The sequence below is a fragment of the Centroberyx affinis genome, unplaced genomic scaffold, assembly GCF_046629955.1.
Source record: "Centroberyx affinis isolate AG114_WGS23_722 - 3 ecotype Tasmania unplaced genomic scaffold, CSIRO-AGI_Caff_v1 ptg001411l_1, whole genome shotgun sequence".
Taxonomy (NCBI): Eukaryota; Metazoa; Chordata; class Actinopteri; order Beryciformes; family Berycidae; genus Centroberyx; species Centroberyx affinis.
Genome location: NW_027279891.1, coordinates 258,135 through 284,405, shown reverse-complemented (window position 1 = coordinate 284,405; position 26,271 = coordinate 258,135). Strand labels below are relative to the sequence as shown.

Sequence of the window (26,271 nt, the reverse complement as noted above, 5' to 3'; positions counted from 1 at the left end):
GGACACTTGTACAGAGCTCTTAAAGGCCATGAATTTAGGCCATTCTCCTAGTGAATTACTAAGAAATTAGACTGATTACTTGCAATGAGACATTTTTTAATTGTGGACAGTTATGTTGTTCACAGCTTTGACCGTGATAACCTTTAGTTCTCGTTTACTGATTTCTCTTGATAATTATTTCACACATAAAGATGGGATACAATTTACTTTTTGACATTTTCTAAAAGGTGATATGAGTACTTACACATGTTGGTATATAAATCTCAAATGAACCTCCTCTAGACCCCATGATTTTTCTGAGTTTTTTATTGATGTAGTTTATTTGAAATAACCAGTTTGGTCAAGTGACATGATCATGCATTAATTGTATTGTAGCACGTGAAAAAATATTGTATTGTAATCCTTAGACTCCAGTAATATACTCCAGTAATAGACATCCGGCATTAAGACCCCACCAATCGTGTCACTGAACACTTTAACAAGTATGGCCACTCCCACCCTGACTTTTTCTATTTTGGCATAAAACAAGTCCAGAACAATCACCGTAGCGGGGACAGCAACAAGGCCTGAAAATCGAGAGTTTGTGTATGTGTGTGTGTGTTTTCATTTAACCTTTACTAGGTAGTGCTATTGAGATCAATAATCTATTTTTAAAGGAGACCTTGCAAAGAAAGCAGCATCAAGGCACACAAAAAAGTTTCAGGCAAACAACATACAACAATGTACAAAAGCAGAGTAATCTCAAAATCACATACAACAGAAAGCAAAGTATTTCTTTTTTTTTAATATAAGTGTTGTTCAAAAGCACAGTAGACCTGGGCTGCACTCAGATCAGCGGTTATAGTCATACAACAACTGAAATGGTGGTTGTGTGTGGGGTTTGCGTGCCTGCCACTGATTGACTGAGTCATGGCAGTGAAGAGAAGAGTTTTTTTTTTTTTCATCAGGATGATTCCCATGTGAATCCATGTGTGCTCATGTTATAGCTGCAGGCTCATTTATGGTCCACATTTCAGCCATGGAAGGAGAAAAAGGAAACATGAATCACAAGCAGCATTTGAATGTATTTATTATCTGGGTCATGCGAATGCTGTGTATTAAGCAGTGGGGTTGAAAAATTATAATAAAAAAATGCCACTGTTTCTAATAGCATCTAACTGCAACATAATAAACACAAGTGTCTCAGTGTGTTTTCAATATTGATTTGTTAATTATATACATATCTATTATATATATGTGTATATATATATATATATATCTGAGGAAGACAGTCGAAATGCATTGCTCTGCAAAATCAACATTGAAATTTCATAAGTGGTGGACTATTTTGCTAGGAGGTGCAGACCATCTCACACATGTCTATGACTTCACCCTGGGGCCAGCACCCCAACCTGTCAATTTAAAAAAAAAGGTTGCTAGTCACGCAGCAGTTTACTTGTAAATATATATATTTTTTGTTTTTATAGAAGTATGGGCTACATGTCATAACTCCTGACACATGATGTAATTCCATAAGTTGTTTTCTTTTTTAGCTTCAACACCATCTTTACTTTGTGAATTTTACAGAAACAGCCTTTCACTGTTTTATGGGTAATTTATGTAAGCAGTAGAAATTGATATTTTATTGTTGCTTCATTAATTGTGATGCCATGTTGCCACCCATGTGGACCATACCTGCACAGCATGCTACTTTGGTTGTAATGTGATAAACTGCCACTGCAGTTTAGACTGAGATTTCAAAGGAGCTGATAATTCTTCTATGACATTGTAACAATTGTGGCATCACAGGATAAGAGCTGGAAATTCTCCTACAGCATTGTGTCCATGTTGATCTCATATAGGGGCAGTGAATACATACACAACATTTCAATGTGTGTATGTGATGTCACAAGAGCAAAAAAACCAAAACCACTTTTTTTTTCTTTCACCATTCCACTGGTGATGTTACAGAATGTGACAAGAGCCAAGAAAGCATTAAGTAATCCAGTAGCCTAATGCACTGGATGTGCTGTGGCATATATAATTTTCATTTTCGGATAAATTAGTATTTTTGCATTTGTCCTTGGTGAGGCTTTTATCTGTACATTGTGCATATTTCATCATTGGGATATCATACTAACTGACTCTCTTTATCCTTTCTTTTTCCGGTGCACTCCATGAATGGCCCTAACGTTTTATGTCCAACAGGTAAGAACATTTTTATTTTCCTATTCTTTTTTTTTTTTAAACTGACCGTATACCCACTGTTATTACTCTGCCATATAAACTCTACAGTCTCATCAACACCACACACTAAAGCCCCACCATCATTATCAAACACAGTAGGTCTAAGATGTCTTTCTACCCCTTTTCTATCTCTCTTCTTTACCTAATTTTTTCCATACCTGAAATGTATAGCTTCGCAAGCCAACACACATGTACACTCACCGAGCACTTTATTAGGAACACCTGTACACCTGCTTATTCATGCAATTATCCATTCAGCCAATCATGTGGCAGCAGTGCAATGCATAAGATCATGCTGATACAGGTCAGCAGCTTCAGTTAATGTTCAAATCAAACATCAGAATGGGGAAAAAATGTGATCTCAGTGACTTTGACCGTGGCATGGCTGTTGCTGCCAGACGGGCTGCTTTGAGTATTTCTGAAACTGCTGATCTCCTGGGATTTTCACGCACAACAGTCTCTAGAGTTTACACAGAATGGTGTGAAAAACAAAAAAACATCCAGTGAGCGGCAGTTCTGCGGACGGAAACGCCTTGTTGATGAGAGCGGTCAGAGGAAAATGGCTAGAGTGGTTGGAGCTGACAGAAAGGCTACAGTAACTCACATAACCACTCTTTACAACTGTGGTGAGCAGAACAGCATCTGAGAATGCACAACATGTCGAACCTTGAGGCGGATGTCATTTTGGTACATCCGCATCCACTTTGGTGCAGTACACTGAGCTGAAAGGTGATACCTACCCAGTATCAGTAAGGTGTTCCTAATAAAGTGCTCCGTGAGTGTATGTTTATAAGCCACATATCTTCCCAAAATGTTGCTTTTAAAGTCATATTAGAACAAGAAAGTGAGGATTTAGCCAACAGTCCTGTATCGCAGGCAGCTCCACTGCTCTTATCTGTGTGCTGTGTACCCTAGTACACTGCTTGCTGATGTGCAGCCACCACCTCAATAATGCACAGTCATGATGTTGAGAATGTTATGGTTTGCGGCAACATACATGTTAATGCTGGGTTAATATTAATACTCGCACATTAATATTAAATGTGAGTAGACGTGTGCACGCGTGTGTACGCTACAAGGCACACCCGTGACCATTAAAAGGGGCGTTCTTAACTGTGCAGAGAGAATGTTTTAAGTACACAGAGATCAAACGTGTTGCTGTGAGATTAGTACAGAGCACTGATATTAATTTTCTCTTATGGCGTCATGGGCGAGTGCTGCAGTCATTTCGTATTGGATAATGTTTCCCCTGCTCAAATGTAGGTCACTTAATTTATCAGTCGGATTGGACAAACCTTTTTTTTTTTTTTTTTTTGGTAACACTTTATAATAACTGCACGCTATGAAGCATTATTTAAGTATTAGTAAAAACTTAATTCATCATTTATAAAGCATTGTCCCTACATTAATACACCTTAATAAGTAATTCATAAACAGTTATAAATGTTTTATTCTTGATTAATAAGCTAATCTATAATGTGTTTAATGATTGTATTTTCATACTTTATAAATGATGGATTCACCATTTCTAAATTAAGTATTATATCAATTACAAACCAGTTATTTAGGAGTTGTTAATAGTTCATAATATCATTTAGAAAGTGTAAGTTGATGATTGACAAACTATTTAGATGTTAATTTATGCATGCATGTATCCATATAATGATTTATACATGCACTAATTGTTAGTGAATGTGTTAATAGATGTTTTATAAACACTTATTAATACTGCAATTCATGATTAATTCAGGTAGTTAGAAAGCATTTACTAGTTGTGAAGTATTTTGTGTGACCTCATCTAAAGTGAGGACTATCTATGCCTTACAAAGCATTTACAAATGAGATTGAAAGGCTGGCAATACCTGAAGGACCATTCCAGCAGTACCTCAAGACTCACAAAGTGGTCATTGGGTGCTTTAAGTTAAATAATGACATTCCTGAGGTATAGGCAGATATAATACATTACAAGCTGGTTATAAGTCACTATAAGTGGTCATTGTTTGCTTTAAGTAAAGTGAAAAAAATATCATTAAATCTATGCAAGAACAACACACACAACGTAAAGTTAATTTATTTCTTTAACGGGTCATAACAGAAATTGAGTACTCCAATTTGACAATAAATAAGTAAATCTCTCTGAATTCATGAATGGCGGTGCCTCCACTTAGAAGTGTTTAAAGAATTTAAACAAAATCTACTAAGAATTTCAATTACTACAATTAACCTGAACTCAATGTCCCCCTTTGAAATATGTGACTATATAAAATCACCACAACTCAACACCAGATACTTTAAATGCAAACCAATTGCCTTTAGTTATGCAACTAGCAAGATGCAAAATATAAAAACAGAAAATAAAAAACAATAACTTCCAATTATCAAAGCAAACACCCAGATATTCCAATATCAATCTTTTACATTCCACAGAGGCAAAGTGTGTACCTTAAAATTAACTGACCAATCTTACTTTCTTTAGCTTATTCTCAAATGAAATACAGCAATTGTGGATACGCACACACACTCAACAACAGTCTTTGGAATAATAGCAGATCTATTAAAATAAATAAAAATGTCCAAATTAAATAATCGTCTGCAGCTCATTCACATAAACAAATTGCCAAAGCGATTGCTGTGCTAATAACGCTAGCCGCGATTAGCATTTCTTTACGTTTAACCATAACATTTAGCTAGAGTACCACACTTCAAATAATAAAGTCATGCTTTACCTTAACAGCATTCACACAGGTCTAACATGTCGTCAACCCAGTTCGGAATATTATGATGGTGTTTTCAGGACGGATAGTCCTTTCTCTGCTGCTTCCACATGTTCTCCCTGCGCTCTAACTAGTTTTTGCAGTCAGCGCTAAGTCCCGCCTCTCTTAAATTCCGATTGGAAGATAGCAATTTAACCACCAATGGATATCAAATATCTACCCGTTTAGCAATCAGTGGGTTAGGCTGTACTACACACATGCAAAACCAATTTAATTTCAATCCAATTTAGAATTATTTTATACTTATATATAACTTATTTTTTTATATAAACTAACTAAAATTCACCCTGGGCGACACCCTCCCCCTTCTGATTGTCTAGATGTCCTCATCTGACTCCGGCCTCTCTCTCTCCTTCCAGAGTACTTTCTGACTTTACAGTTAGACTTTTGTGTTGTGTCTATTTCCTTTTTCTGTTGAGAAAATAATTTTGAGACTTTTGTGAGTCTCGAGGTACTGCTGGAATGGTCCTTCAGGTATTACCAGCCTTTAAATATAATTTGTAAATGCTTTATAAGGCATAGATAGTCCTCACTATAGATGAGGTCACACAAAATACTTAACTAACAACTAGTAAATGCTTTCTAACTACCTGAATTAATCATGAATTGCAGTATTAATAAGTGTTTATAAAACATCTATTAACACACTCACTAACCATTAGTGCATGTCTAAATCATTATATGGATAAATGCATGAATAAATGTACATCTAAATAGTTTGTCAATCATTAACTTACACTTTCTAAATGATCTTATGAACCATTAACAACTCCTAAATAACTGGTTTGTAATTGATATAATACTTAATTTAGAAATGGTGAATCCATCATTTATAAAGTATGAAAATACAATCATTAAACACATTATAGATTAGCTTATTAATCAAGAATAAAACATTTATAACTGTGTTTATGAATTACTTACGAATGTGTATTAATATAGGAACAATGCTTTATAAATGATGAATTAAGTATTTACTAATACTTAAATAATGCTTCATAGCGTGCAGTTATTATAAAGTGTTACCTTTTTTTTTGTTATAACTAGGGATGACTGACCGGTGTCAGAATGTGTCTGTGTGTTTGTCTCTACACACACAAAGTAACTGTGCACGCACAAAAAGATATAACGGTTTTTGTTGCTCATAAAGCATGAATGAATTATCTCTCTTACATTTGAGACTGTTACATTTTATAAGGAGTTGGAAGGCATTCATGTGATTGTTGTCAGCTGTCTCTGAATACAGCAAGATGACCAAATGTATTTACTATGTAGTAGTAGTATTTTAAACAGGCAAAATTAAATTAATATTAAAGGACCAAGGCAACTCTTCATTTGAAAGGGTTAAAAAGCCTTTATTGCATGGCTAATTCATATTGAATTTGTTAAAAACTCCAACATGTTTCGGCAATATGCCTTCCTCGGGGAGTAAACGGACAGCTTATCACTTATCAGTCATATATATAGGTTTCCTGTTGACAAGGAAGTAGATACATCTTGTTGTGAACCAATCAGAAAACAAGGGCATGGCAAACCTATGTACAACAATGACAATATAGCCTAAGGCTTGAACAATTTTTTTCTGGCTGAATGTCGTAGAGATCACTATGGTTTTACGTTACATTGGCATGTGCTCGGTTAAGATTAAACATGGCCTGTAAAGTTTGGTTAGGCTAGACAGTGGAATATCTATCGATTGATCCATAGGTGACAGCAGATGATGATGCTGTTTAACTTAGTCACTGGTGGCGGTGCTGTTGCACAAGGAAGCTACTCGTACAACATTGGCGTATGGCTGACACCCAGTCACCGCCTGTCGTTGAGGAAAATAGACGATGACCGTGCACATCTACTGCAGCTCTCACATAGATGGTGGCTTTGTATGGATTTCACAGAAGACAGAAAAACATATTTTGAGCGAGATACGAGCCCTTTCCCATGGGATTTTCGTGTTTTTTAGTTATCTTTTTCATTGAAAAGACATGGGTATACTGCGGAGCAAGAGCGCATTATGGAGTTGGAGAGTGTCCATTTTTCTTTTATGCATACTTGCTGCGGTGAGCGGACAAATTCGTTATTCTATACCGGAGGAGATGAGAAAAGGGCTGTTTGTCGGAGACGTGGCAAAAGACTTGGGTTTGGATGTTAAAAGGTTGGTTTCTGGTCGGGCTCGGCTTGTTACAGACGGCAATAACCAATATGTCGCGCTGAACCAGAACAAAGGGCATCTCGTTGTCAATGAAAGAATAGACAGAGAAAAATTGTGCGCCAAGAAATCTCCGTGTAGCTTCAGTCTAGAAATTGTCCTCGAAAATCCACTTGAATTGTTTTCCATTACCATCGAAATACAAGATGTAAACGATCATGCCCCTGCTTTTCCCAAAAAGGAAATTAATTTGGAGATAAGTGAATCGACGCCAACAGGAACTGTGTTTTTGCTTGATAGCGCAGCTGATCCAGACGTAGGGATCAACTCACTGCAAAGTTACTCGTTAAAAACAAGCGATAATTTTGTTCTCAAACAACACACTCGAGCGGATGGAAGTAAATACGCTGAAATGATGCTTCAAACTGGTTTGGATCGTGAGAAAAAAAGCGAGCATACCCTCATATTAACGGCTGCCGATGGTGGGGAACCGCAAAGGTCTGGGACCGTTAAGATACATGTTGTTGTTCTGGACGCAAACGACAACGCACCTGTTTTCACTGAGTCCTTATACAAAGCATCTGTCTCGGAAAATGCTTTGCGCGGGACAGTCATTACAAAAGTGAGTGCCATCGACGCAGATCAAGGTTATAATGGTAACGTAACCTATTCCTTCACACACCTTGAGGAGGATTCGTTTTGTCCATTCCAAATTAATTCATATACGGGAGAGGTTAAACTCACCGGTGATATCGATTACGAGATTTCTCCGAATTACGAAATAAACCTTCAAGCTAAAGATCCATGGGGTGTCACGGGTGCCAGTAAACTGATTATCGAGATAATAGATGTGAATGATAACAGTCCAACAATCAGTATGACTTCTTATTCAGGTAAAATCTCAGAGGATTCGGTTCCTGGCACAGTTGTGGCGTTGATTAGTGTCCAAGATAAGGATTCTGGTAAAAACGGACAAGTGCGTTTAAATATAGATGACAATCTCCCATTCAAAATTAAATCATCACTCAGAAACTATTACGCATTGGTTACGGAGCAAACCCTTGACCGAGAAAAGGTGTCTACTTACAACATCACTCTCATTGCCACAGACGAGGGCCTGCCTGCCTTTTCAAGCAGGAAAACTGTTGTTTTAGATGTTACTGATATCAATGACAACGCACCAGCTTTCAATCAAAGTGTATACCGTACTAAGGTAATGGAGAACAATTCTCCTGGAGTCGCTTTGTTACATATCCAGGCCACTGATCCAGATATGGGTCAGAATTCACGCATATCATATTTTCTTAACGATGGTGAGGTCAACGGAAATCCGGTCTCCGCGTACTTCTCCATTAATGCAGAGAACGGAGTAATTCAGTCCATGCGTTCACTCGACTATGAACAAGTAAAAGAGTACAAAGTACTGGTTAAAGCGCAAGATGGAGGATCGCCCCCCCTAAGTAGCAACGCGACAGTTATCATACATGTCCAAGACCAGAACGATAACGCCCCTCACGTTCTGTACCCAGTCCAGACTGGTGGCTCTCTGGTGGCTGAAATGGTTCCTCGTTCAGCAGATGTGGGCTATCTGGTCACCAAAGTGGTGGCTGTTGATGTGGACTCTGGACAGAATGCCTGGCTCTCCTATAAACTGCAGAAAGCTACAGACAGGGCGCTGTTTGAAGTGGGTTTACAGAATGGGGAAATAAGAACTATCCGCCAAGTCACTGATAAAGATGCTGTGAAACAAAGGCTGACTGTTGTAGTGGAGGACAACGGGCAGCCCTCTCGTTCAGCTACAGTCAATGTTAACGTGGCGGTGGTGGACAGCTTCCCTGAAGTGCTGTCGGAGTTCACTGACTTTACACACGACAAGGAGTACAATGACAACCTGACTTTTTACTTAGTCTTGGCTTTGGCTGTAGTTTCCTTTCTCTTCATCACGTGTTTAGTGGTTATTATATCAGTGAAAATATACAGATGGAGACAGTCTCGCATCCTCTATCACTCCAGTCTCCCGGTGATTCCATATTATCCACCACGGTACTCAGACACTTTGGGGACAGGGACTCTCCCACACGTGTACAATTACGAGGTGTGCAGGACGACTGACTCCAGAAAGAGTGACTGTAAGTTCGGCAGAGCCGGTAGTCAGAACGTGCTGATAATGGACCCCAGTTCTACAGGGACAATGCAGCGGATACAGAGTGAGAAGAGCATCCTGGATGATCCAGACTCTCCTGTAGAGGTGAGTCAAAATAAAATAAAAAAACCCCTCGTTTTATTACGTTGTTAAATTTTAAGATTTTATAGAAGGATTTTAAGAAAACTCTCTAGATATGGAAATGACAATATGTCACTGTGCAGCCGGTGTGAGACACACCACCATCATTAAACAAATGTTTCAGTGTAGCTTTAAGATAGGGATGCCTTCCTAATTTCCTCGTTTGTCAAACTACGGAAATATAAATTCATGAACAAACCACACAACAAATTACCCACACCTTACTTCCCCATATTAAATATAGAGGAACACTGGGCGACTTGCCCATTCATCATTATGTTAACTGCGCCGAGAAATTTCAGGTATTCAAATGTTTTGGTCTGAACTAGATGCTTCATTGCAATGGAACGGGACATGCCTCCTGTTTTCTTTAATGTTTGATATTCTCTCTTCGTTTGATTATGCAGAACTGTTTTCAGCTCACTTGCCTGTACAATATACAAAAACACCCATGGCACCTAAATTCTGACTCTTCATTTGAGTTTCATATGTCAGACTCTAAGTGACGCTGTTGTCTGGGAAATGAATTCGATCCTGCATTTTGGGGCTGTAATGTTCCCTCCCCTATCACTGCGTTTTACCAGAGGAGAGAATCGGGTTTCATACGAGGTGGGGCTCAAATGATACACAGTTAATTGGACAACAAAAGCACACTGGAATGTATTACTTTTCTTCCTTAAATTGATTTCTCCGCTCCATACCTGAAGGAAGTTTGCGTTTCTGGAAGACCTGTATTTTTCTCATGGCATTTCAAAAACATCCCCTGGACAAATGTGTAAGATGGCGATTCTTTTGGGGACTGCGACGGGTAGTGTATCTGTATGTTTTTCAACTTATTTTCGTTAATCAAGTCGATGGACAGATTCGGTATTCAATCCCAGAGGAGATGAAGAAGGGTTCCCTTATCGGTAACGTAGCCCAAGACCTTGGTTTAGATCTGATAAGGCTCCGTTCTGGCCGGGCCCGTATCGTGACCGAAGACAGCATCCAGTACACCGAGCTGAAAACAGACAAAGGGATTCTAGTCGTGAATGAGAGAATAGACCGAGAGCAGCTTTGTGGAGATGTCTCACCGTGTAGCTTTACCTTTGAAATGTTATTAGAAAAACCAATGGAGTTGCACCACATTACCATAGAAATACTGGACATAAACGACAATGTTCCCACTTTCCAAAACAGTCACTTGCAATTCGAGATAAGCGAATCAGCTGCGCTTGGTTCCCGTTTCGTTTTAGAGAGTGCGGATGATGCCGATGTTGGGGAGAATGGTCTAGAGAACTACATACTAACACAGAACGACAATTTTGTTTTGAAACAACATTCTAATCCAGACGGCAGTAAATATGCTGAAATGGTGCTTCAAAAACCATTAGACAGGGAAGAGCATCCCCGTCTCTCTTTAAAACTGTTGGCCGTGGACGGTGGAACTCCGCAGAGATCTGGTACAGTAAATATAGATATCAATGTCCTAGACGCCAATGATAATGCACCTATCTTTAATCAATCGGTGTATAGGGCTACAGTCATGGAAAATGCACCAAAAGGCACGTATATTGCTACAGTAAATGCAAGCGACGTTGATAGCGGCTCCAATGGACAAGTGACGTATTCCTTTTCAAAGACTAAAGTGAGTATAGCTGATATGTTCTCTATAGATAGGGCTATTGGAACGATATCTGTGCTCGGACAAATAGATTTTGAAAAAGACAAAAAAATTGAAATCAGAATTGAAGCTAAAGATCAAGGTGGATTGACAGATTCAAGTAAAGTTGAAATTGAAGTGGTTGATGTAAATGATAATGCACCTATCATTAACGTCATGTCGTTCACTAGTCCTGTGTCAGAGGACTCCCCTCCAGGCACAACCATTGGCATAATTAATGTTAAAGACTTGGATTCGGGAGAAAACGGACAAGTAAGCTGCACTATAGACCAAAATATTCCATTTAAGATTAAATCCAATGTGAGAAATTATTATGCATTGGTAACTGATGCTGTATTAGATCGTGAGAGTCTGTCAGAATGTAACATTACTGTAGTTGCCTCAGACGCAGGGTCGCCTCCTCTTTCAAGTAAGATAACTTTTCATGTAAAGGTTTCTGATGTCAACGATAATGCTCCAGTGTTTCCACAGGGCATTTACAATGCCTTTGTCGCAGAGAATAACTCTCCAGGTGTATCTATCCTCACTGTTAGGGCTAAAGATCCCGACGAAAACCAAAACGCCCGTGTTTCTTATATTCTGGAAGAGTCTGAAATCGGTGGATCCCCTGTGTCTGAATATATTTCTGTTAATGCAGAAAGCGGAGTAATATATGCAGTGCGCGCATTTGATTATGAGCAGATCAAACAATTGATATTCATTGTCAGAGCGCAGGATGGAGGCTCCCCTCCACTCAGTACCAATGTGACTGTGAAAATACTGATCCAGGACCAGAACGACAACGCCCCTCAGGTGCTGTACCCAGTCCAGACTGGTGGCTCTCTGGTGGCTGAAATGGTTCCTCGTTCAGCAGATGTGGGCTATCTGGTCACTAAAGTGGTGGCTATTGATGTGGACTCTGGACAGAATGCCTGGCTCTCCTATAAACTGCAGAAAGCCACAGACAGGGCGCTGTTTGAAGTGGGCTTACAGAATGGGGAAATAAGAACTATCCGCCAAGTCACTGATAAAGATGCTGTGAAACAAAGGCTGACTGTTGTAGTGGAGGACAACGGGCAGCCCTCTCGTTCAGCTACAGTCAATGTTAACGTGGCGGTGGCGGACAGCTTCCCTGAAGTGCTGTCGGAGTTCACTGACTTTACACACGACAAGGATTACAATGACAACCTGACTTTTTACTTAGTCTTGGCTTTGGCTGTAGTTTCCTTTCTCTTCATCGCGTGTTTAGTGGTTATTATATCAGTGAAAATATACAGATGGAGACAGTCTCGCATCCTCTATCACTCCAGTCTCCCGGTGATTCCATATTATCCACCACGTTACTCAGACACTTTGGGGACAGGGACTCTCCCACACGTGTACAATTACGAGGTGTGCAGGACGACTGACTCCAGAAAGAGTGACTGTAAGTTCGGCAGAGTCGGTAGTCAGAACGTGCTGATAATGGACCCCAGTTCTACAGGGACGATGCAGCGGATACAGAGTGAAAAGAGCATCCTGGATGAACCAGACTCTCCTCTAGAGGTGAGTGTTTTGGACCGTTCTGGAATGTAAATTTAATTACCTTTGTTGTTTACTTGCTGAGGGGAATGTCGATTGAATTAAAACAATTTTAATTTAATATGTTAGAGCTTTTCTTTCTCAGTTTAATTCGTTTGAATTATAAAGAACAATTGTGAATTGTGTATTGCGTTATCAGAACCGTGGATAGTACTCCATGTAGTCTGCATCACTCTCATCAGAGGCCTTTCTCATTGACACTATCTGGAAAGATCTTCATAGATGAAGTAGCTGAAGGCCTGCAGCTTGCTTATTGTTTATAAGCCACTCTCCAAACTTTTTTCTTTTCACAATTTGTAGCTAATTGAGTAGCTGTCCTGGAGAAGAGATCCAACGGATCTTCAGTGATAAAGTACATGTGTACCATATGATGACTATTTTTACAGCTAACGTGGAACACTATAGGTTCAACTCATTTTTTCCTTTTTTGAAATCGAATCGACGGCATTATAAGCAAAGTATTTGTCTCCTGAGCTCCTCACATTCTTTTCAGAACCACAACTGGTGGACAGCTCCTCCTTGCACTAAAGAGTGTACTGTTACACTACTCTTCAAAACATATTGTATAATGTAGGACTAGGTTCCTTTTGAAATCCATCATGTGCTCATTTAACTAGGTTTTTATTGTATTTAGGATCTGACGTGAAGCATGGCATTACGTCTGAAGGGCAAATTGAAATAATTACTAAGAAAACTATATTCTGTACACTGTAACATTATTTTTCCATGTTGTCAGTGCTTTGCATTCATTGATCAGACTCTAGGGGACGCTGCTGATCAAGCAAAATATTTTCTGCCCAGTCCCGTTAGTCAGTGGTCGTCCCTCCCTTATTACTGTGCCCAGAGGAGACGATAGATTCTTTAAGCATCAAGTGACGCAGAGGTAGACGGACATAAACTCGCTTTCATCTATGCTTGTTTTAGACTGCGTGAAAAAGGAGGTTGGAAATATCACTGCTTGTGTAGTACACTCTACACTTGAATGCTGTGCTTGTCTCTGCCTTTCTGAGGGAACATTCTGTAATATTGCGTTTCAGTTAATTTCATACAATGGTGTTTGGAATATATTTTCACTACCGAAATCTAAGATGGCGTTTATGTTACAAGCTGGCGTGGCCCATATTGCTGTTTCTTCTTTATATCAGTCATACTACCAGTGGTCAAATTCGGTATTCAATCCCGGAGGAGATGAAGAAAGGTTCCCTTATCGGTAACGTGGCCCAAGACCTTGGTTTGGATCTGAAAAGGCTCCGCTCTGGCCGGGCCCGTATCGTGACCGGAGAAAGCATCCAGTACACCGAGCTGAAAACAGACAAAGGGATTCTAGTCGTGAATGAGAGAATAGACCGAGAGCAGCTGTGTGGAGACGTCACACCATGTAGCTTCAGCTTTGAGGTGATTTTAGAAAATCCTATGGAATTACATCACATTACAGTTGAAGTATTAGACGTAAATGATAATTCGCCATCCTTTCAGCAGCACGATATGAAATTGACAATAGGAGAATCAGCGGCACCGGGAGCACGTTTTGTATTACCAACTGCCAATGACCCTGATGTAGGAGTTAATGGTCTCCAGGACTACACGTTATCTCCAAATGAAAATTTTATTTTGAAAAAGCATTCGAATTTTGACGGTAGGAAATATGCAGAGATGGTGCTCCAGAAACCGTTAGACAGAGAGGAGCATCCGTATCTGTCTCTAAAGCTGATTGCAGTTGACGGTGGAAGTCCACAGAGATCCGGTACAGTAAATATAGATATCACTGTCTTAGATGTTAATGATAATGCACCTGTTTTTAATCAGTCATTTTACAAAGCTTCTGTGATGGAAAATGCAGTTAAAGGCACCTATGTCACCACGGTGAATGCCAGTGATGCAGATAGTGGATCTAATGGCTTAATCTACTATTCTTTTTCCAAAATGCAGGGCGCCATAGGCACGGTGTTTAAACTTAACGAAACATCAGGTGGGATATTTGTTTTAGGTCAGATTGACTATGAAAAAGAAAATAAATATGAAATACGCATTGAAGCAACAGACCAAGGAGCTTTAACAGACTCGAGTAAAGTGATAGTTGAGGTAATTGACGTGAATGATAATCCACCTGTCATAAATGTGATGTCATTCACTAGTCCTGTGTCAGAGGACTCCCCTCCTGGCACAACCATTGGCATAATAAATGTTAAAGACCTGGATTCGGGTGATAACGGACAAGTGACTTGTACAATTGACCACAATGCACCTTTCAAGATTAAATCTAATTTAAGAAATTACTATACATTGGTAACTGATGCTGTATTAGATCGTGAAACTGTTTCTGACTATAACATCACTGTAGTTGCCACAGACGCAGGATCGCCTCCTCTTTCAAGTAAGAGAACCTTTAATCTAAAGATCTCTGACGTGAACGATAATGCCCCAGTGTTTCCAGAGAGCGTTTACAATGCGTTGATCGCAGAGAATAACTCTCCAGGTGTTTCTATTCTCACTGTTAGGGCTAAAGATCCAGATGAAAACCAGAACGCCCGTATTTCTTATATTGTGGAGGATTCTGACATCGGTGGATCTCCGGTGTCTGAATATGTCTCTGTTAACGCAGAAAGCGGAGTGATATATGCAGTGCGTGCATTTGATTATGAGCAGATCAAGCAATTGATGTTCATTGTCAGAGCGCAGGATGGAGGCTCCCCTCCACTCAGTACCAATGTAACTGTGAAAATACTGATCCAGGACCAGAACGACAACGCCCCTCAGGTTCTGTACCCAGTCCAGACTGGTGGCTCTCTGGTGGCTGAAATGGTGCCTCGTTCAGCAGATGTGGGCTATCTGGTCACTAAAGTGGTGGCTGTTGATGTGGACTCTGGACAGAATGCCTGGCTCTCCTATAAACTGCAGAAAGCCACAGACAGGGCGCTGTTTGAAGTGGGCTTACAGAATGGGGAAATAAGAACTATCCGCCAAGTCACTGATAAAGATGCTGTGAAACAAAGGCTGACTGTTGTAGTGGAGGACAACGGGCAGCCCTCTCGTTCAGCTACAGTCAATGTTAACGTGGCGGTGGCGGACAGCTTCCCTGAAGTGCTGTCGGAGTTCACTGACTTTACACACGACAAGGAGTACAATGACAACCTGACTTTTTACTTAGTCTTGGCTTTGGCTGTAGTTTCCTTTCTCTTTATCACCTGTGTGGTGGTTATTATATCAGTGAAAATATACAGATGGAGACAGTCTCGCATCCTCTATCACTCCAGTCTCCCGGTGATTCCATATTATCCACCACGTTACTCAGACACTTTGGGGACAGGGACTCTCCCACACGTGTACAATTACGAGGTGTGCAGGACGACTGACTCCAGAAAGAGTGACTGTAAGTTCGGCAGAGCCGGTAGTCAGAACGTGCTGATAATGGACCCCAGTTCTACAGGGACGATGCAGCGGATACAGAGTGAGAAGAGCATCCTGGATGAACCAGACTCTCCTCTAGAGGTGAGTTAAATCATTCAGACAGTTTCCACTGTTTTTTTTATTTTTTAATTTCTGTTAAACTACATTAAAATGGTAAAATCGTAGCCTTAACTGGAACATTAGTGGAAGTTGCATCACTGCCGTCGGAGGACTTGAAACTGAAATAGGAAAATATTTCAAATGCTGATGCGCTGGGTTCCCCATGTAAATTTAAAAGATGGTTTTTAATCTGTTGTGTCAGATGCATTCTTCCTTTAAATTTTGAAATGAGACTGTTTAATACTTACGATCCTCGCTAAGTACGGTGAAATGTTGATGAATTTGAAATTACACCAAATTACACTAAAAAATGATGTGCTATTTTAAACACATATGTGCTACTTTTCAACAAAACCTTTATTAATACCAACACTTGTTAAATTTTCTAGTCTTTACATATGGCGTCTTGAAATGTATCACCAACGTCTGTTGGTACAAAATAGACAGAGTGTTGAAAATAACATATCCTTTTTAAGAGTGTATTTCGTCTTTTGTTATATATTTGTTGTTCACCTTTCAGACTCTAAGGGACGCTGTTGGTCATTAAAACATTTTATTTGTAGTGTCGTCAGTCTATCCCCCTCCCCTAAACTTGCCATTTACCATAACAGCAGAGAGGCTCCGTGTGTTTATGCGAGATAGGGCACGGGAAAGAAATATCAATCATTGGTACATAGACGTGGAAACCTAGTCGAAAGTTACCAGAATAAGAATATACCACAACCAGACTGAACCGTCATATCAATTTTGTATATCTGAGCATAGATCATTTTGCTGGATTATTTGTTCCTGATGGAAACTCGAAGATCTCACACCCAAAAATGCATTCGATGGCGATTGTTTTATGGACTGCAACGGCGAGCAGGACTGCTTATTTTCTTGCTTTATGTGGTTAACATGGTAGGTGGCCAGATTCGGTATTCTATACCAGAAGAGATGAAGAAAGGGTCTGTTATCGGTAATGTAGCACAAGACCTTGGTTTGGATCTGATAAGGCTCCGTTCTGGCCGGGCCCGTATCGTGACTGGAGAAAGCATCCAGTACACCGAGCTGAAGACAGACAAAGGTATTCTAATCGTCAATGAGAGAATAGACCGAGAGCAGCTTTGTGGAGACGTAACGCCGTGTAGCTTCAGCTTCGAAATTATTCTAGAAAACCCTATGGAATTACATCGTATAACTGTGGAAATTTTAGATGTTAATGATCATTCGCCCGTATTTCCAACACAAGGTATTCAATTTGAAATCAGTGAATCAGCTACGGTTGGAGCTAAATTTCCACTTACAAATGCGGAGGATTCTGATGTTGGGATTAATGCACTACAGAATTACGTTTTAAGTTCCAATGAGAATTTCATATTAAAACAACATGTAAATCCAGACGGGAGTAAATATGCTGAAATGGTGCTTCAGAAACCATTAGATAGAGAGGAGCAACCGCAACTGTCTTTAAAGCTGATAGCAGTGGACGGTGGAACTCCGCAGAGATCTGGTACAGTAAATATCGATATCACTGTTTTAGATATCAATGATAACGCTCCCGTTTTTAACCAGTCAGTCTACAAGGCTACTGTAATTGAAAACGCATCTAAAGGAACATATATTTCCACTTTGAATGCAAGTGACGCAGATAGTGGCTATAATGGTATAATAACATATGGGTTTTCTCAAGTCAAGGGAAGCATAGCAAATACTTTCATCATTGATGAGAACACAGGCATTATATCGGTGTCAGGGCGGATAGATTTCGAAAAAGACAAGAAATATGAGGTCAGAGTAGAGGCTAAGGATCAGGGAGGGTTAACTGATACAAGTAAAGTAATTATCGAAGTTATTGATGCCAATGATAATGCTCCAGTTATAAATATCATGTCATTCTCCAGCCCTGTGTCTGAGGATGTCCCTCCTGGCACCACGATTGCTATTATAAACGTGAAAGATGCAGATTCAGAAAAAAATGGGCATTTAATCTGTTCCATAGATGATAAACTTCCGTTTAAAATCCAGTCATCTTTAACGAACTATTACAATCTGGTCTCAGATCAATACTTTGATAGAGAGACTACTCCAGAATACAACATAACGATAAAAGCCACCGATTCTGGGTCTCCTCCTCTCTCCAGTAACAAGACATTACACCTTAGAATCTCTGACATAAATGACAATGCTCCATTGTTCGATAAAAACACCTATTCTGCTTACATCACAGAAAATAATTCCCCTGGAATGTCTATATTTACTGTCAGCGCGCAGGACTCTGACTGGAATCAAAACGCAAGAATCTCGTACCTCCTGGAGGAAACAAAAGTCAGTGGTAGTCCAGTCTCTACCTTTGTATCTATAAACTCTGAAACTGGGGTTTTACATGCGACTCGATCATTTGATTATGAACAAATTAAACAACTTCAACTAATTATCAAAGCGCAGGATGGAGGCTCTCCTCCACTCAGTAGCAATGTGACTGTGAAAATACTGATCCAGGACCAGAACGATAACGCCCCTCACGTTCTGTACCCAGTCCAGACTGGTGGCTCTCTGGTGGCTGAAATGGTGCCTCGTTCAGCAGATGTGGGCTATCTGGTCACCAAAGTGGTGGCTGTTGATGTGGACTCTGGACAGAATGCCTGGCTCTCCTATAAACTGCAGAAAGCCACAGACAGGGCGCTGTTTGAAGTGGGCTTACAGAATGGGGAAATAAGAACTATCCGCCAAGTCACTGATAAAGATGCTGTGAAACAAAGGCTGACTGTTGTAGTGGAGGACAACGGGCAGCCCTCTCGTTCAGCTACAGTCAATGTTAACGTGGCGGTGGCGGACAGCTTCCCTGAAGTGCTGACGGAGTTCACTGACTTTACACACGACAAGGAGTACAATGACAACCTGACTTTTTACTTAGTCTTGGCTTTGGCTGTAGTTTCCTTTCTCTTTATCACGTGTTTAGTGGTTATTATATCAGTGAAAATATACAGATGGAGACAGTCTCGCGTCCTCTATCACTCCAGTCTCCCGGTGATTCCATATTATCCACCACGTTACTCAGACACTTTGGGGACAGGGACTCTCCCACACGTGTACAATTACGAGGTGTGCAGGACGACTGACTCCAGAAAGAGTGACTGTAAGTTCGGCAGAGTCGGTAGTCAGAACGTGCTGATAATGGACCCCAGTTCTACAGGGACGATGCAGCGGATACAGAGTGAGAAGAGCATCCTGGATGATCCAGACTCTCCTGTAGAGGTGAGTTAAATAATTCAGACAATTTCCACAGATTTTCATTTTGTCATTGGTAAAATCGTAGGCTTACCTGGAACGTTAGGGGGGAAGTTGCATCACTATCGTTGGAGGCCCAACTGTTTGAAATAGGAACATATTTAAAATGCTGCTGCGCTTGTTGTAAATTTAAAAGCTATTTGTTTTTTATCTGTGCCAGATGCATTCCTTATTTAAATTTTGAAATGATTATACTGACTTTAATACTTACGATGCTAACTGCGTATGTTGACATGCTGATGCACTTGAAATTACACTTATTACAGTTAAAAATGATGTGCTATTTTAAACACGTCTGTGCTACTTTTCAACAAAACCTTTATTAATAGCAACACGTGTTATATGTCTTTATATAAGGTGTCTTGAAAATTAACACCAATGTGTGTTGTTTGCAACTAGAAAAGGTGTGTTGAATATAACATATCCCTTTTAAGAGTGTATTTCGTCTGTTGTTATATATTTGTTGTTCACCTTTTAGACTCTAAGGGACGCTGTTGATCAGTAAAATATTTTCTTTGTAGTGTTGTCATCCCCCTCCCCTAAACTTGCCATTTACCATAACAGCAGAGAGGCTCCGTGTGTTTATGCGAGATAGGGCACGGGAAAAATATCACACATTGGTACATAGACGTGGAAATCTAGTCGACAGTTACCAGGATAAGAATATATCACAACCAGACTCAACCGTCATATCAATTTTCTATATCTGAGCATAGATTATTTTGCTGGATTATTTGTTCCTATGATGGAAACTCGACGATCTCTCACCCAATGCATTCGATGGCGATGTTTTTATGGACTGCAACGGCAAGCAGGACTGCTTATTTTCCTGCTGTATGTGGTTAACATGGTAGGTGGCCAGATTCGGTATTCTATACCAGAGGAGATGAAGAAAGGGTCTGTTATCGGCAATTTAGCACAAGACTTGGGTTTGGATCTGATACGGCTCCGTTCTGGCCGGGCCCGTATCGTGACCGGAGAAAACATCCAGTACACCGAGCTGAAGACAGACAAAGGAATTCTAGTTGTGAATGAGAGAATAGACCGAGAGCAGCTCTGTGGAGACGTAACACCGTGTAGCATCAGTTTTGAAGTTATTTTAGAAAATCCTATGGAATTACATAGAGTAACTATTGAAATTTTGGATATAAATGATCACGCACCTGTCTTCCCAAATAAAGATAGGCCTATCAGTTTTGAAATAAGTGAATCCGCTGTCGTTGGAGTACAATTTCCACTACAGAGTGCAGAAGATCTTGACGTGGGGCAAAACACATTGCAAAATTACATTTTAACGCCAAACGACAATTTCATTTTGAAACAACATGCAAATCCAGATGGAACTAAATATGTTGAAATGGTGCTTCAGAAACCATTAGACAGAGAGGAACGTCCTCGTTTCTCTTTAAAGGTAATAGCAGTGGACGGTGGAAATCCACAGAGATCTGGTACAGTAAATATAGACATCACTGTTTTAGATGCCAACGATAATGCTCCTGTATTTAATCAATCAGTGTATAAAGCATCTGTGATGGAAAACACGGCTAAAGGCACTAATATTATTACAGTAAATGCTACAGACGCTGACAGTGGTTCAAATGGACATCTTACTTACAGCTTCTCTAAGATGAAAAGTAGTGTAGCAGATTTATTCACGATTGATGAAAGCACTGGTACCATATGTGTGTCCGGTCAGATAGATTATGAAAAAGATAAGAAATACGAGGTTAGGGTAGAGGCAAGGGATCAGGGTGGCTTAATTGGGACAAGTAAAGTTATATTTGAGGTTTCTGATATCAATGACAATTCCCCAGTTATAAATATTATGTCATTTTCCAGCCCCGTGTCCGAGGATGCACCTCCTGGTACAACGATTGCTATTATACATGTCAAAGATGCAGATTCAGAACGAAATGGGCAGATAACATGTTCTACAGATGCAAAACTTCCGTTTAAAATCCAGTCCTCTCTAACGAACTATTACAATTTGGTCTCAGATCAGCATTTTGATAGAGAGACTCGCGCAGAATATAACATAACCATAACAGCTACCGATTCAGGTTCCCCCCCTCTCTCTAGCTCGACTAAATTACAGCTAAGAATCTCTGACGTAAACGACAACGCTCCAGTGTTTGATAAAAACACCTATTCTGCTTACATCACAGAAAATAATTCCCCTGGAATTACCATATTTACTGTCAGCGCGCAGGACTCTGATTGGAATCAAAACGCGAGGATTTCGTACCTCCTGGATGACACACAAGTCAGTGGTAGCCATGTGTCTACTTATGTATCTATAAACCCTGAAACTGGAGGTTTACAAGCTGTTCGCTCGTTTGATTATGAACAAATTAAGCAACTTCAACTCGTTGTAAAAGCGCAGGATGGAGGCTCCCCTCCACTCAGCAGCAACGTGACAGTGAAGATAATGATCCAGGACCAGAATGACAACGGCCCTCAGGTTCTGTACCCAGTCCAGACTGGTGGCACTCTGGTGGCTGAAATGGTGCCTCGTTCAGCAGATGTGGGCTATCTGGTCACTAAAGTGGTGGCTATTGATGTGGACTCTGGACAGAATGCCTGGCTCTCCTATAAACTGCAGAAAGCCACAGACAGGGCGCTGTTTGAAGTGGGCTTACAGAATGGGGAAATAAGAACTATCCGCCAAGTCACTGATAAAGATGCTGTGAAACAAAGGCTGACTGTTGTAGTGGAGGACAACGGGCAGCCCTCTCGTTCAGCTACAGTCAATGTTAACGTGGCGGTGGCGGACAGCTTCCCTGAAGTGCTGTCGGAGTTCACTGACTTTACACACGACAAGGAGTACAATGACAACCTGACTTTTTACTTAGTCTTGGCTTTGGCTGTAGTTTCCTTTCTCTTCATCACGTGTTTAGTGGTTATTATATCAATGAAAATATACAGATGGAGACAGTCTCGCATCCTCTATCACTCCAATCTCCCGGTGATTCCATATTATCCACCACGTTACTCAGACACTTTCGGGACAGGGACTCTCCCACACGTGTACAATTACGAGGTGTGCAGGACGACTGACTCCAGAAAGAGTGACTGTAAGTTCGGCAGAGCCGGTAGTCAGAACGTGCTGATAATGGACCCCAGTTCTACAGGGACGATGCAGCGGATACAGAGTGAAAAGAGCATCCTGGATGAACCAGACTCTCCTCTAGAGGTGAGGTCAAAGTTTATTAATTTGAAACACGATTCGTTGATGTAAAATGTCTCACATGGTTTGTTGCATTCAAACATATGACTTGTGTGTCAAGACATCCATGAGTTTACACTTGTACAGGCTTTCTGTGTACTGGTTCTGTTCAGCACCACAGATCGGACAGCTCCTCTTATAGGCTTATATGGCTGTAAAATGTCTGCTTACCTCAAATTGCTTCTGATCTGATATGCTGCCATCTTTAATTAATCTTTAAACGAGCATCCTGGATGAACCAGACTCTCCTCTAGAGGTGAGTGTTTCGGACCGTCTGGAATGTTGTTTACTTACTGAGGGGAAATGTCGATTTTCGCATGTAAAACTTAGTTAACTTCTAGTTGTAGAACCAATGACATTCTGAAATTTGAAATAATTCCCAATTTCTGTAGGATTGTATTTTGGAATTTAGATATGCAGAGTTGAATCAGGACTGCCTGTGATTTGGTTAGATCTCCTTCCACTGTCGAAAAATGTATAAACTTACGACGACATGACCAGGCTCATTGCAGTAATAAATCTAATATTTGGATGTGGATATGGCACTTTGTTTAAACATGAACTGCAGCTTGACATATACAATATCAGGGTTCACGGCGTTGAACACGCTTCACAGTTGATCCGTTCGAAATATTACATCTTTCAATCGGAAACTGAATGGAAGACACCAGCATGTATGTGCCATTTCAATATTCGGACTCTGAGGGACGCTGTTGGTCAGTGAAATAATGCTGCTCAGTATTGTTAGTGAACTACCCTCCCCGTCGCTGTACTCTAGAGGAGAGACTATATCCTCCATACTAGGAGGGGCTGGACGACGATGCACGCAACACAACATTGACGATTGAATGACCTGCAATAACTTAAGATCTTGGGTTGTTTTCCTTCACGCTTTGTAATTAAAAATCAAGGATTTTTACTTTTGGAGTTTGCTTATATGCCTACAGGCATTTTCTAACATGAATACCGATGGATTACTGCAACGTTTTAAATGGCGTTTTTGCTCAGGCCTGCGGTGGCAAAAAGGGTTACTTGTTGTTCTCATGTTCCTCAGTCCAGTGGTCAAATGCCAGGTTCGGTATTCCATTCCAGAGGAGATGAAGAAAGGCTCTCTTGTCGGTAACGTCGCACAAGACCTTGGTTTGGATCTGAAAAGGCTCCGTTCTGGCCGGGCCCGTATCGTGACCGGAAAAAGCATCCAGTACACCGAGCTGAAGACAGACAAAGGGAGTCTAGTCGTGAATGAGAGAATAGACCGAGAGCAGCTTTGTGGAGACGTAACACCGTGTAGCTTCAGCTTTGAAATTATTTTAGAAAATCCAATTGAGTTGCATCGTATAATAGTGGAAATTCTGGATGTAAATGACCATGCGCCTGTGTTTAAAAATAATCACATGAAACTGGAAATTAGCGAATCTGCTATAATAGGCTCTCGGTTCATTTTGGAAAGTGCAGATGACCCGGACGTAGGACTCAATGGACTGCAAAATTATGTTTTAAGCTCAAGCGACAATTTCGTTTTGAAACAACACTCCAACCCAGACGGTAGTAAATTTGCAGAAATGATTCTACAGAAACAGCTAGACAGAGAGGAGCAACCCCGTCTCTCGTTGAAGCTGATAGCAGTGGACGGTGGAACTCCACAACTATCTGGTACAGTAAATATAGATATCACTGTTTTAGATGCCAATGATAATGCTCCAGTATTTAACCAGTCAGTATACAGGGCTACTGTCCTAGAAAACGCACCAGTAGGCACCTATATTATAACCGTAAACGCTACAGACGCGGACAGCGGATCTTACGGTTTGGTGACTTATGCATTTTCTAATTTGAAAGGAAACTTGGCGGATGTATTCGACATTGACAAAAACACTGGTAAAATAACTGTTGCTGGAAAAATAGATTTTGAAAAAGACACAAAACATGAAATAAGAGTTGAAGCTAAAGATCAGGGAGGTTTGACGGACCTCGGTAAAGTAATCATAGATATTGTAGATGTTAATGACAATGCGCCAGTTATAAGCGTCATGTCCTTCTCTAGTCCTGTTTCCGAGGATGCTCCAATAGGTTCGACTATAGCTGTTATTAATGCCAAAGACGAAGACTCGGAAAGAAATGGACATATAATTTGTTCAATAGATACGAAGCTGCCGTTTAAAATCAAATCATCATTGACTAGTTACTACACACTGATTTCAGATATAGCTTTTGACCGTGAAAAAACGCCAGAATACAACATTACTATAACTGCAACAGACTCAGGCTCCCCGCCTCTCTTTAGTGCCATACATTTGCAACTTAAAATTTCTGACGTAAATGACAATGCCCCGTTGTTTGATCAAATGACTTATAATGCCTATATCACAGAGAATAATTCCCCTGGAATGTCCATAATCACTATCAGCGCACAGGACTCTGACTGTAATCAAAATGCGAGAATCTCGTATCTCCTCGAAGACACACAGGCCAGTGGTATTCCAGTCTCTACATATGTATCCATAAATTCTGAAACTGGAGTTATACACGCGGTTCGCTCCTTTGATTTTGAACAAATTAAACAACTTCAGCTAGTCGTAAAAGCGCAGGATGGAGGCTCCCCTCCACTCAGTAGCAATGTGACTGTGAAAATAAACATCCAGGACCAGAACGACAACGCCCCACAGGTTCTGTACCCAGTCCAGACTGGTGGCTCTCTGGTGGCTGAAATGGTGCCTCGTTCAGCAGATGTGGGCTATCTGGTCACTAAAGTGGTGGCTGTTGATGTGGACTCTGGACAGAATGCCTGGCTCTCCTATAAACTGCAGAAAGCCACGGACAGGGCGCTGTTTGAAGTGGGCTTACAGAATGGGGAAATAAGAACTATCCGCCAAGTCACTGATAAAGATGCTGTGAAACAAAGGCTGACTGTTGTAGTGGAGGACAACGGGCAGCCCTCTCGTTCAGCTACAGTCAATGTTAACGTGGCGGTGGCGGACAGCTTCCCTGAAGTGCTGTCGGAGTTCACCGACTTTACACACGACAAGGAGTACAATGACAACCTGACTTTTTACTTAGTCTTGGCTTTGGCTGTAGTTTCCTTTCTCTTCATCACGTGTTTAGTGGTTATTATATCAGTGAAAATATACAGATGGAGACAGTCTCGCATCCTCTATCACTCCAGTCTTCCGGTGATTCCATATTATCCACCACGTTACTCAGAGACTTTGGGGACAGGGACTCTCCCACACGTGTACAATTACGAGGTGTGCAGGACGACTGACTCCAGAAAGAGTGACTGTAAGTTCGGCAGAGCCGGTAGTCAGAACGTGCTGATAATGGACCCCAGTTCTACAGGGACGATGCAGCGGATACAGAGTGAAAAGAGCATCCTGGATGAACCAGACTCTCCTCTAGAGGTGAGGTCAAAGTTCATTAATTTGAAACAAGCTTCGTTGATGTAAAATGTCTCACATAGCCTATGGTTGGTTGCATTCAAACATATGACTGTTCAGCACCACGGTTCGGACAGCTCCTCCTCTAGGCTGGTATTGCTGTAAAATGTCTGTTTACCTCAAACTGCTTCTGATTTGATATGCTGCCATCTAATTCTAAATTTTTAAAAACACAAACGTA

General features: G+C 40.6%; 6 protein-coding genes across 6 annotated transcripts; all 6 read left to right on the top strand.

Moving 5' to 3' along the window:
* Positions 1–6,982: 6,982 nt before the first annotated feature.
* LOC139649939 (protocadherin beta-4-like) lies at positions 6,983–9,522 on the top strand. Its single transcript, XM_071526449.1, has 3 exons — positions 6,983–7,354; positions 8,645–9,394; positions 9,514–9,522. Exons 1-3 carry the CDS (start codon positions 6,983–6,985, stop codon positions 9,520–9,522), a joined length of 1,131 nt encoding a protein of 376 aa, XP_071382550.1.
* Positions 9,523–10,210: 688 nt separating this feature from the next.
* LOC139649938 (protocadherin gamma-A8-like) lies at positions 10,211–12,804 on the top strand. Its single transcript, XM_071526448.1, has 4 exons — positions 10,211–10,238; positions 10,282–10,554; positions 11,842–12,617; positions 12,793–12,804. Exons 1-4 carry the CDS (start codon positions 10,211–10,213, stop codon positions 12,802–12,804), a joined length of 1,089 nt encoding a protein of 362 aa, XP_071382549.1.
* An 899-nt stretch (positions 12,805–13,703) lies between these two features.
* Positions 13,704–16,151, top strand: LOC139649937 (protocadherin gamma-A8-like). Its single transcript, XM_071526447.1, has 2 exons — positions 13,704–14,079; positions 15,367–16,151. Exons 1-2 carry the CDS (start codon positions 13,704–13,706, stop codon positions 16,149–16,151), a joined length of 1,161 nt encoding a protein of 386 aa, XP_071382548.1.
* A 906-nt stretch (positions 16,152–17,057) lies between these two features.
* LOC139649936 (protocadherin beta-4-like) lies at positions 17,058–19,406 on the top strand. Its single transcript, XM_071526445.1, has 2 exons — positions 17,058–17,334; positions 18,622–19,406. Exons 1-2 carry the CDS (start codon positions 17,058–17,060, stop codon positions 19,404–19,406), a joined length of 1,062 nt encoding a protein of 353 aa, XP_071382546.1.
* An 871-nt stretch (positions 19,407–20,277) lies between these two features.
* On the top strand, positions 20,278–22,798 carry LOC139649935 (protocadherin gamma-A8-like). The gene is made up of 3 exons (XM_071526444.1): positions 20,278–20,561; positions 21,855–22,623; positions 22,778–22,798. The coding sequence occupies exons 1-3, from the start codon at positions 20,278–20,280 to the stop codon at positions 22,796–22,798; spliced, it is 1,074 nt and encodes a 357-aa protein (XP_071382545.1).
* Positions 22,799–23,699: 901 nt separating this feature from the next.
* Positions 23,700–26,099, top strand: LOC139649934 (protocadherin gamma-A6-like). Its single transcript, XM_071526443.1, has 2 exons — positions 23,700–23,991; positions 25,279–26,099. Exons 1-2 carry the CDS (start codon positions 23,700–23,702, stop codon positions 26,097–26,099), a joined length of 1,113 nt encoding a protein of 370 aa, XP_071382544.1.
* Positions 26,100–26,271: the final 172 nt, after the last annotated feature.

Bases quoted from the DNA above. Each gene is read 5' to 3' on its own strand.
- LOC139649935 (XM_071526444.1), top strand. From the start codon at position 20,278: ATGGTAGGTGGCCAGATTCGGTATTCTATACCAGAGGAGATGAAGAAA. The intron at 20,562-21,854 runs TATTGAAATTTT...CGTGACAGTGAA, and splicing joins ATGGAATTACATAGAGTAAC to GATAATGATCCAGGACCAGA. The intron at 22,624-22,777 runs GTGAGGTCAAAG...TCAGCACCACAG, and splicing joins AACCAGACTCTCCTCTAGAG to ATCGGACAGCTCCTCTTATA.
- LOC139649939 (XM_071526449.1), top strand. From the start codon at position 6,983: ATGGGTATACTGCGGAGCAAGAGCGCATTATGGAGTTGGAGAGTGTCC. The intron at 7,355-8,644 runs GTAAACGATCAT...GTCCAAGACCAG, and splicing joins TTACCATCGAAATACAAGAT to AACGATAACGCCCCTCACGT.
- LOC139649936 (XM_071526445.1), top strand. From the start codon at position 17,058: ATGGTAGGTGGCCAGATTCGGTATTCTATACCAGAAGAGATGAAGAAA. The intron at 17,335-18,621 runs GTATAACTGTGG...GTAGCAATGTGA, and splicing joins AAACCCTATGGAATTACATC to CTGTGAAAATACTGATCCAG.
- LOC139649938 (XM_071526448.1), top strand. From the start codon at position 10,211: ATGGCGATTCTTTTGGGGACTGCGACGG. The intron at 10,239-10,281 runs GTAGTGTATCTG...TCGTTAATCAAG, and splicing joins TCTTTTGGGGACTGCGACGG to TCGATGGACAGATTCGGTAT. The intron at 10,555-11,841 runs ACATTACCATAG...GTACCAATGTGA, and splicing joins AAAACCAATGGAGTTGCACC to CTGTGAAAATACTGATCCAG.
- LOC139649934 (XM_071526443.1), top strand. From the start codon at position 23,700: ATGTTCCTCAGTCCAGTGGTCAAATGCCAGGTTCGGTATTCCATTCCA. The intron at 23,992-25,278 runs GTATAATAGTGG...GTAGCAATGTGA, and splicing joins AAATCCAATTGAGTTGCATC to CTGTGAAAATAAACATCCAG.
- LOC139649937 (XM_071526447.1), top strand. From the start codon at position 13,704: ATGGTGTTTGGAATATATTTTCACTACCGAAATCTAAGATGGCGTTTA. The intron at 14,080-15,366 runs ACATTACAGTTG...GTACCAATGTAA, and splicing joins AAATCCTATGGAATTACATC to CTGTGAAAATACTGATCCAG.